The 10,108-nt window shown below is 59.4% G+C and overlaps 1 protein-coding gene across 4 annotated transcripts in view; it reads left to right on the top strand.

Moving 5' to 3' along the window:
* Positions 1–382: 382 nt before the first annotated feature.
* ITPK1 (inositol-tetrakisphosphate 1-kinase) overlaps positions 383–10,108 on the top strand; it is a 121,385-nt gene continuing 111,659 nt past the window's right edge. For 2 of the 4 annotated variants that reach the window (XM_036013437.1, XM_028506543.2), the window contains exons 1-2: positions 475–614; positions 1,070–1,299. In XM_036013437.1, the coding sequence (XP_035869330.1) occupies positions 1,205–1,299 (95 nt within the window). In that variant the 5' untranslated portion in view covers positions 475–614; positions 1,070–1,204. Of the gene's footprint in view, positions 615–1,069; positions 1,300–10,108 lie in introns of all 4 variants that reach the window. The other 2 variants (XM_036013442.1, XM_036013454.1) reach the window with 2 other exon arrangements.

Here is a 10,108-nt window from a genome sequence, read left to right as displayed (position 1 = left end):
CCTTTCCCCCTCGGCGGAAGGGAACCCCGAGTGTGAGTCAACGTCCTAAGCCTGAGAAGGCCCCTGGGTGTTCCAGTTCCCGCCCCGGGGATCAGTATCCTGGGCCTGGGTCTGTCTGTCCTCGCGGGAAGAGATGATCTCACTGGTTGTCTGGATCCCCCACAGCCCGCTGCAGCCCCAGATGAATTACCTTGGGGGAGGGGCTAAGTACTGCTGAGGATTCAGAAATGCCTCTGATGAATGAAAACTCAGTGGCTTGATCACTCCCAAAGGGCAGGCGGAAAAATGCCCACACCGCCGCTTTTAAAAGTAAAGCCACTTGGAAAGAGGGACACCCTAAATCTAGTCCTCCGTCCTCTTGCCCCAAGCTCAACAGCCTGAGCCCCGACACAAATAAGCACCACATTACTAGGCGGGGGGGGGGGGGGGGAAGGCGCGGCGCCTTTAAGAGGCGGCGGGCTGCACTGCCCCCTGGCGGTGGACGCGGCCCCGCTTCCTCTGCCCCGGCGGGTCCAGCGGGCCTGCCGGCCGGGTCAGCACGGTGGCGGTGGGGCCGGAGCCGGCGAGTGTGCGCGAAGACGAGGACAAGGACGAGGAGGAAGTGGCCGCGGCGGGTGAGGACCGCGGGCGGGGCGGGGGCCGCGTGCGCCCCGCCGGGGTCCGAGCGTGCCGGGAAGGGCACGCGCTCGGCTCGGAACGGCCGTCTGCGCCGCCTGGGGCTGGGAGGGTGGGCCAGCTGGAGGGGCTGCGAGGGAGGAGGGACTTGGGGCGGCGAGCAGCCAGAGCCCCGGGCCGATCCTCCGCCGCCGCTGCCGGAGGGCAGGTTGCTCGGCTCCTGGCGGCCGGAGGGAGACGGGCTGAGCGACTCTGGTGAGCCAGGGCCTCCCTTCTCTGCTCCCGGCCCGGCCCCGGTGCGGCGCTCGCGAACTTGCTCGCCGGCGAGCCCCGCGGGCGGGAGGCAGGGGCGGCCCCGGAGCGGCGGCAGCCAGTAGCAAGCCGCGCTGAGCACCGCTCCCCCGCCCGGGCGTCCGCCCCGCCCCGGCCCGCCCCGGCCCGCCCCTCCCGGCAGGACTGCGCCCGGAGCCCCGTTCCGCGTCCCCGCCGCCGGGAGGAGGTTCCCGCACACTCGCGGCGCGCGCCGGGCCGCCAGAGTCGGCCTGTGGGCGATTTCCTCCGGACCCGAGCTCCCCGCCCGAGGAGGAAGATGCAGACCTTTCTGAAAGGGAAGAGAGTTGGCTACTGGCTGAGCGAGAAGAAAATCAAGAAGCTCAATTTCCAGGCCTTCGCCGAGCTGTGCAGGTAAGGAGGGACAGGGCTCCGGCACTCGGGGACCCTAGCCTGATCCCCGCTCAGCCCCAGTGGCTCTTTTGGGAGGTTGGAACAAAACGGGAAGGAGCAGTGAGCGAGGACACGAGTCCGAGGAGCCAGGTGGCTGCGCTGGCCGCCGGCTGTGTTCGAGGGAAGCGGTGGACAGTAAGGGCGGTGTGGCACAGAGCAGGGCTCTCAGGTGCACTGTGACCCGGGTGGGGAATCCTCCAGCTGCCCTGGGCGCGGTGGGAGCGCTGCTGAAGGTGGCGGAGGGACCTGGGAAATCCGGGGATCCAAGCTCTCTGCCTGTGGCTGGAGATTACTTTTGGGCTGGAGTATTTTTCTTCCGTTGTTCCGTTCCCTTCTCTCAGAAGGGCACCAGTGTTCCATTTTTGCAGACCACCTACTACGTGCTCAGCGAGTGCAGCTCTTGAGGCTGTCACTGCATGTGACTGGTTTACACCCGTATGAAGCGAGTAGCAGCCCTTGGCGTGTATGTGGTGATTTGCTGTCTCATTAGAGCCTCGCGCCAGCCTTGAGAATTGGCCCAGGGTGATGATTTCGGGACACGTGTCTGAGAAGGGGCATCGATCTGCAAAGAGGTGGGGTACCACCCAGGGGTGGGGAGTGGCAGGTGCGGAGGAGGTGCTGGGTGAATGCATGTGGCATGGGATAGCCTTCCTCTACTTGTCTTCTCCCCCCCCCCCCAGTGCTGGTGCTCAATGGTGGAGACTTAAGCGTTTTAATAAGATCACATTCTTAATCCATTAGAGAAGCATCCAGTGTTGGGTCGGGGGTGCCCCACCTTGCCCCACAACTGTGACTTTGCCTTTGAGAAGCTGTGAGCTCAAATCCGATTCTCAGGGAAAGCCTAGGAGAATTCAGGGCTCCACGAGCCTTTTGCAAACTCTAGGTGGAAACCTTTTGTTAGGCAGTGTCTCCACTTTGGTAGATCTGATTCTTGAACATGGGCCCCCCTTGCATTTTCACCCCCGCTGGGTCCCCAGCCATCACAAAGAATCAGACGATGGTGTTTCCTTATCTCCTGGTGTGGGGAGCAGTAGCCTCTGTGCTCACAGCACCTCTGGGCCCCTCCTGCCTGTCCCAAGGGCCTGATGCTCCTTTGCCCTGTGCCAGCCCTGCAAGGCTTTCTTCTCCCAGCAGCCAGGGGGGCGCACTTTGCACAGAACCGGTCCTGGGTCTGCATCCTTGCTCAGGGGCTGGAGCTGGCTGCCTCCTCTCAGGCCCTCTGCCCCAGGAGAAAGCAAGCTTTCCACAGTCAGTGGGGCAAGATGAATACATGAAGGAAATCAGGAGGAACTCGTAGCCAGAGCTTGGAAAATGGGTTTGAGGACTTTTGGAACCTTAATAAAAGGCACTTGAACATTACACTGCATGTACACTCAGGGAAAATGTGCCCTCGCCACTGGAGAAATGTGGAGAAGCCCCTTGGATCCGTTCTTGAAGTCTAGTTCTGGTGCAAGGTGCGGGAGCTCCCCCTGCAGTCATCTGAGACTTGGGAAATTCCATTTAAGACCTTGCACCCTTTTGCCTGAGGTCTGGCTGTATTTGTGTCATCCCGTGCCTGCAGCTAAACCAGGAGGCTTGTCATCTGGTTGGTATGTTTTGCTCGTAATTTGGAGGAGGCTCTTGTGAAAACAGCCCTAGCCGAGGCAGCTAGGTCCTCCTTCTAGACTTGCACAGGGGCTTTCCCTCCTCGTGGACCCTCTGCTCTTAACGGGGTTCGTGGGAAGCTATGCTATCAACCCTTCTGGGGGAAATCCAGCCTGGAGTGTTAATTTCTCTGAAAGGGTTGTTGCCCTCAAAGTTGAGTTGCCTTCTGGCCAAAATAATGGCCTTGAGGAGAAGAAAGAAAGTGTCCAAGTCATTCTAGGATCTCAGGAAGCCCATTTTGTGTTTTCATTAGGGACGCTTTAGATATTTTGTTACTGAAGCTTAAGAAGGAAAACACCAAAAAAATTTTTTTTGTTTCTTCTCTCCTTTATTATTTTTGGAGCCGCGCCCCCTGGTGGCCACATTTCTCTACTGGGTGCAAAATGCGGGCACCCTGAAGAGGGTGGCCAGAGCCCTTTGCTGCTGTTGTGTTGTGTTGGGAATGCTGGTGGGATTTCAGTGGCCCCAAGAGGTGATGTGGCCGGACAGTGTTAGGTTTTCGACAATTGCGATCTGGGGGTACAGTGCTCCTGTTTTGACGGATGGTGAGTTGTCTGTGAATTTCCCAATGAGAAAGTCCAGAGATGTTTGGAATCGACTCCAGGCCCCGCTCTGAATGTTTGGGGCCGTGTCAGCGCCAGAGAGGCTGACCCGAACGGACCGGGAGGAGTTGTTTAGTTGAATGTCAGGCTTTGTAAAATCTCCGAGACGGAAGGGATGTTGAAGATCATCTCATCCAGCCCTTTGTTTTACAGATGGGGAAGCAGGCTGGGGAGAGGGCAGCCCCACACGTTTCTTCCTTTCCTTGAACTTCTGCAATGGATCCAGTCGGGTGACCTTGAGACCCACACAGAAAGCCAGCCCTTTCCCTTTGAATACCTCTGACCAGAAGGCGGGCCCCCTCCTTATTTTCACAGGAGTCCAGCGGCTGGCCCTGGGGGACACTTGTCCTTGCAAAGCTGAGGCGTTAGGAGCCTGGTCCTGCCAGGATGCCTTCCGTAGACAGATGGGCCACCCCTCCGACATTTGGTGCCCCTCGATGTTGCCCCTCTGACTAGTCAACAGACAGACTCTTGACTCCGCTTGTTTTTTACCGATGCTGTGTGTTCCTGCGACTCTCCTGTTCTTCCCTCTGCCCGGGGGCCTGGCTTGGTCTCTTCTAGCCCCGTTTCCCCTTCCCCTTCCCCTTCCCCTGGAGCGGCCTTGCTGCTTCCTCATACTCATCTTGTGGCTTTTTCAGCATGCCCAGAGGGAATTCGGAAGGGCAGCAAAGACATACAGCTGTGGGTCAGAAATGCAGGGTGACCTCTGGGGAGCGCTGGCCGACACCGGTTCCCAGGCGTCCTCCGGGTCTCCCCTCCGACTCCTTTTCTCCTCCCCACTTTGCTCTTTTGGTGGCGGGAACTGTGTTGCCAGGGGTAGTGAAACGGCACAGGACTTTATGAAGCATTCTTTTTTTAAGAGTGTTTATTTTGTTTTTCAAGAGTTTATTTATTTGTTTTTAGAGGGGATGCAGGGGAGAAAGAGAGGGAGAGAAACACTGATGTGCTGGAGAAACATCACTTGTCTTCCGCATGTGCCCCCATCGGGGACCCCCCCCCCCGGGGACCAGGCCCGCAGCCACCCAGGCGTGTGCCCTGGCCTGGGAACCGAACTGGCGACCCCTTGACTTGCAGGACGTTGCCCAACCAGCTGAACCACAACGGCCAGGGCAACTTTGCGGAGCATTCTTGGTATAAGATGTGGCTGAACCTCTGCCCATCTTTGCCGTAATATTCACTGACTTTTTAATGTGGTCCTTCCAGCTACCTTGTCTTAGTTGGTCTCCCCAGCCCCCCAGGAGAGGGGTAGGGAAACTGAGGCTTGGGGAGCGTAAGGGACTTGCACAGCCGGTCGGGCTTCTCCGAGCCTGGTCCTGAGGCCTCTGCATCTGAGACCGAGGTGTCCTTGCACAAACGACTCTTCTTTGCCCCGGTTAGCCTGGGGCTGCCCGGAGGCTCCAAAAGCAGAAGCATGTCTGTGAGGTCCTTGTCCTTGAGAAACTTGGAGGCCAGCTGGGCCGACTGGTTTGCAGGAAATAATGTGTTTATGGTGCAGTCTCAGTCCACGTTACTGATGCTGGCTTTCCCACAGGGGACCCTTTGTACGGTCCCCCCCGAAGGAGCGAGGCTGGGAGCCCGCCGTGGCCCTAGTTCACCGAGTGCCTTCTGGAGTCCAGGCCTGGCGTGGGGCAGCGGGTGGGGGACGGCGTGGCGGAGCCCCTGCCCTCCCGGAGCCGTGAGTGTGGTGTTCAAGTGCCCTGGCCTTGAAGCCGTGTCAGGGAGTGGGGGGGGGGGTGCCCCTGTCCCTTCCCCTCAGGGCCTACATTTCTTCAAAAGGGGCTGTGGAGAGGTCGCTTTCTGCTGGGGTGGCTGATATTCTAAGCCGGACTTCTTTCAGGGAATTGTTAGGGAGGAGGAAGGAGGATCTTTTCCCGGATTCAGTGATGCGGGTCTGTTTGTTTTACTGTCTGACCTGGCACCATTGTGGGGGCGTGGGGGGTGGGGGGGGGTGGGAGAGGGAGGAGGGCTTAGGTTTCCTTTGCAGCAGTGCCCAGGGGCAATTTTAATGCAGCCTTGAAAATAAACACTTTCCACCAGCCCGGGGTAAACTGGACTCACCGCGGGGCATTGGCCGCCGGGACACTGCTGTCTGTTGACGAGGACCCAGGCCTGGCTCCACCTGTGACCCTGGTGCCTTAACCTCTCTGCACGTCATCCGCATGTGAGGAACCCCATGTGAGGAACCCGGTGCCCAGTGTGGGGATGGGGGTCCCGTGCACGGGAAAGGAGTCAGTGAGGGCCTGGGAAGTGCCTGGAACTCTGAATGGTGGTTGCTGCTATTTTTTTTTTTCCTGTCGTTGCTGCCCTGCGGAGTGGGGGAGGGGTCTTCTGCCCATGGACAGACGGCTCTCTTCCGGAATCACTGGCATTTGTAGATGCGGTGTTTTGGCTTGGGCGCTTTGTGAGAGCCCCTGAAGCCCATTGTGGGTGCTCACCGATCACCCTGCTGGATGTGGGGGGGCTGGCAGGTGCAGGGCTAAGGAGGGGCAGCTCCTGTGTCTTCTCCTTTCACGCGAGGTCTGAATCTTCCAGCCCCCAGGGCCAAGGGGGGGTGTTCTCACCTATTTAATCAATAGGGAACCAGAGAAAATTAGATGTCAATGCAAGAGGCTACTTTCATTTTTAAGCATGATGATTCAAGAAGAGTTTGCATTGGGTTTCCTGTAAATGCCACGAGTCTCCATGAGTGATCATGTTCCTGTTATTAGCTAACAGTAATTTTTTTTTTCTATCTTTTAAAATACTTAATACATGTACACGTTTAAGAGAAATCAGAGGACTCAAAGTACGCAATGAAGAGTCAGTTTCCTTGTTCTCAGTTCCGGTCACTCCGGGACAGCGGCTCTTGGCAGGCTCTCTCCGTAGGTGTTTTGTACAAAGGCAGGGGCACGCGCGAGTGCAGGTCTGTGGGTACACGCTGTTGTCTGTTTCACGGGGCACCACCGCTTGCAGAAGTTGCACGTTGCTGCTTCACTTGGAGACCGTTTTGTATCATTTCTTTCTTTCACGGCCGTGGGGTCCAGCTCATGGAATGATGGACCCTCCTCTTGCCCCGTGATGGCCCCAGCCAGGGTAGACGGTGGGGCGGGGTGTGCCGCGTCCCATTGCCGGGGTGCTCCGGCTGCTCTCTGCCAGAGGTGGGAGGGAGCGCCGAGGGGACGGGCGAAGGCAGCTTACTTCTCCCTGGTGGTTCCAGAACTTCTCACCATGACACAGCGCTGCTCACGAGTGACAGTGCAATGAACGGGGGCGGGTCTGTTCCCACGCCCTCCCCAGCGCGGTGGGCAAACAGTTTTGAGCTTGGTCACATGCACAGGTGAGAAAGGATACTTTCGGTTTGCATTTCTCTTAACAACGACGGTGAGCTTGAGGTCACACTGTCGGGGCTGAACGCATTAGGCAGGCCCAGCTGGGCTCCTCTGCAGGCAGGCTGGGGCCCAGTCCTAACCACTGCACCGTCCTGGCCCCACTGGTTCCTTCTCCCACATGATTTAGCAGGTTTGGGGCATTCAGTAAGTGCTCAGTGAGGTGCCTCACGAGTGCAGTTCCTGAGCAGTTGGGTGTCAATAGGGTTTTTGTTCCTGCCCGTGTTTTGAATTCAGCTGGTACACTAGTTGTTTTTTTTTTTAAGGGATGTTCTGGTACCTCCTTTTAAAAGTTAAGATTCACTTTAGAAAGCAAATCATTCTGGAGCCGTGTACCTACGCCTGCCCCGGCCTCTCCCCTTCCGCGGGTCCTCGGAAAGCCTGTCCGGGTGTGTGTGGCCTTGCTCTGGATACAGCGTTGGGTTGGATTCCCCAGAGGGAAACCCGGACTCAGCAGGGGTGGGTGGCTTGTCCAGGGTCGCCACAGGGTCGCACAGTGGGGTGTGGCCGGAGGTTTGCCAGCTCCAAGACCACAAGACCTGCATCTGTCCCCTCCCCTCCCCTCCCCTCCCCTCCCGCCGCCCGCTGAGCCTCCTTTCCAGCAGCGCTCCCTCGGGGCTTGTGAGCCTTGAGCCTGTGGAGCAGCCAGGCTGGGCCGCTCCCTCGGGGCTGTTCGGATTCCGCCCGCTGCTTTGCCTTGCCTGCGCCAGGCTGCCCTCAGAAAGCAGCTGCCCTGAGGCCTGCACCTCTGGAGCTGGGCCTCGTGGGCTGGGTGGGTTCTGCAGGCCCTTGGTGCTGTCCGCCTGAGGATTATGTCAGCTCCTGGGGGTGCCCCCGCCCCCACTCTTAGGGCCCAGGGGGTGTGGAGATTTGAGAAACACTCCCATGAGGGACGCCCCCTCCCAGGCTCCTGTCTCCCCCCCTCCCCGCCGTCCCCGGGTGCTGGGTGCCCACCCTCGGTGCAGAAACGGTCCCAGTCCGTTCCCGGGAAGCCCTGCTGCCAGAGCCCAACCAGCTAGATTCTTCTAGGGCACCAGCTGCCCTAGAGGGAGAATCAGGACGCACGGGGCGAATCCCTCCCAAAGATGGCCTCCAGGAGACGCCTCCCCCCCCCTCCACTCGGAATCTCCCGCCGGGGTGACCCCAGTGGCTGGCTGGTTTTTCCTCTGTGGACTTGCTCGTGGCGTGTGCCTTGTCTGCCTCTCCTTTGACAAGTTGGTCCCATGGAAGCAGAGACTCTGGCAGTTTTATTTGCTGCTGAAACACTAGCGTGTGGACCAGTGCACATAGTAGGACTCACGAGAGTACCCATTAGTGGGTGAAGGCACTGACGAGGGGTTTGGAAGCCTTTTCCATGTCCCTGTGGCTCAGCAAAAAGCCACTTGCAACTCTGGGGTGCTCGGGGCCAGGGAGGAAACCCCAGGGGAGAGGGGCGGTGGATGGGTCAGGTAGAGGGTCCCAGGTTGGGGAGTCGCTCGGTGGCTTCATTCCTTTTTTTAAAAAATAAAATATTTTATTTATTTATGTTTAGAGAGGGAAGGGAGGGAGAAAGAGAGAGAGAAACATCAATGTGCGGCTGCTGGGGGTCATGGCCTGCAACCCAGGCATGTGCCCTGACTGGGAATCGAACCTGCGACCCTTTGGTTCGAGGGCTGGTACTCAATCCACTGAGCCACACCAGGCAGGGCTCATGCCTTTAGTCGTTTGTTTATTCATTCAGCAATCCCTAAGCATCCAGCCCGCCGGCCTGTGCTGGTCCCTGCCTCGGTGCACTGGGTGCGTGGTAAGGCGATGAAGGCAAACCCGCACACAGACACATTTAATGTGCTGCGAGGTGTGATTAATTAGAGCTGGAAAGCCTGCGAACCGGAGAGAGAGCTGTGGCAGGGGCGGCTGCAGCCGCTCTAGCGCTGTGGTCAGAGAAGGCCTCTCTGAGGTGGGGGGACGTGTAGCGAGACGGTCCGAGAGCCCTTTCCTCCAGAGGCTAAAGAGCAACAGGGCGGGAGGTCTCAGCCGCCCGGAGGCCACACGCGCCGGCCCGCCTCTGCCGCAGCCCCGGGTTCTGTGGGTCCAGGGCTGCCGTGCAGGGAAGGGTAGGGCAGTTTCCACGTTAGACAGGTGGTCACCTTGTTCCCTGACAGTGGGAGGGGGCCAGGAGGGTGGTCCGGGACCGGCTGCTGCCTGAGGCTGCAGCTGTGCTCTGGGGCCCGGCAGGGGCCAGGCCCTCCGGGGTGGCTCTGCCCAGCCTCTGTGTTCCGGGATGAGCAGTCCTGGGCCTCAAGGGCCTGGGGAATGGATGGGGATTTTATGGCCATGAGTCAGAGGCCCTGGGCCATGAACTTTCTCAAAGCTCAGGTTGGGCCTCAGGTGCCCGAGGGCCCTGGGGAGTAGCCACCCCGGATGCTTTTCCCTTTCGTAGGTTCCCTTTCGTAGTCATTCACGGCACCTTTTCTAGGCCAGCATTTGCCACACTTGCTCAAGGAAAGAAACCCCTGGGGGTGCCCGTGGAAAACGCACCCCCGAGTCTACTCCTCCCCCGTAAATCTCTCCAGGGCCGGGTCTGGGGGTCTCTTTTTGGTGAGTGCCTCGTGGTTCCTCTGGGGAACTGGAACCATCATCGCTAGGCCTCACCCCAGGCTGTCAGGCCTGCGTGACACCGTGGGGAACAGGCTGAAGTGGGCTCTTCACCGGGGGGCCTCTGGGGGACAGGGGCTCTCCGGTAGGGCGTCTGGCGGGTAAGCAGCCCCAGGCCGGGTGGTCCCAGGCTGGCCTGTTCCAGGACCCCTTGGGCGGCCTTGATTCCTGGAGTTTCCGGGAGCACTGGCCAGCTGCTGCCTCCTCTGAGGCTTGTCCCAGGAGGGAGGCAGGGCGGGAGCCCCAGGGGGTCTGCTCAGCTCCACCCAGCCCCTCCCTACCCCCTCCCTACTCCCTCCCGGGCTTGCTACCTTGTGCTCAGTCCCCTTTGCCCTTTAGAAAACGGACTGCCTTTGGCTGCTGGTTTGCACTGGAATGTGTGTAAAGGTGGGTCCCGAGTCGGGACAGGAGCTGGGTCTTGCGCAGGAGACCTTCCTGGGGACTGGCTGGGCGCGTGCAGAGGGTCCGGCCCGGCTGGGAGCAGGGAGCTAGCACAGCCCGAGGCGCTATCCTCTGCAGTGTGCT

Source organism: Phyllostomus discolor, chromosome 1, assembly GCF_004126475.2.
Source record: "Phyllostomus discolor isolate MPI-MPIP mPhyDis1 chromosome 1, mPhyDis1.pri.v3, whole genome shotgun sequence".
Lineage (NCBI taxonomy): Eukaryota > Metazoa > Chordata > Mammalia > Chiroptera > Phyllostomidae > Phyllostomus > Phyllostomus discolor.
The sequence above is the reverse complement of the archived record's forward strand: the minus strand, read 5'-3'. Positions and strand labels throughout refer to the sequence as shown.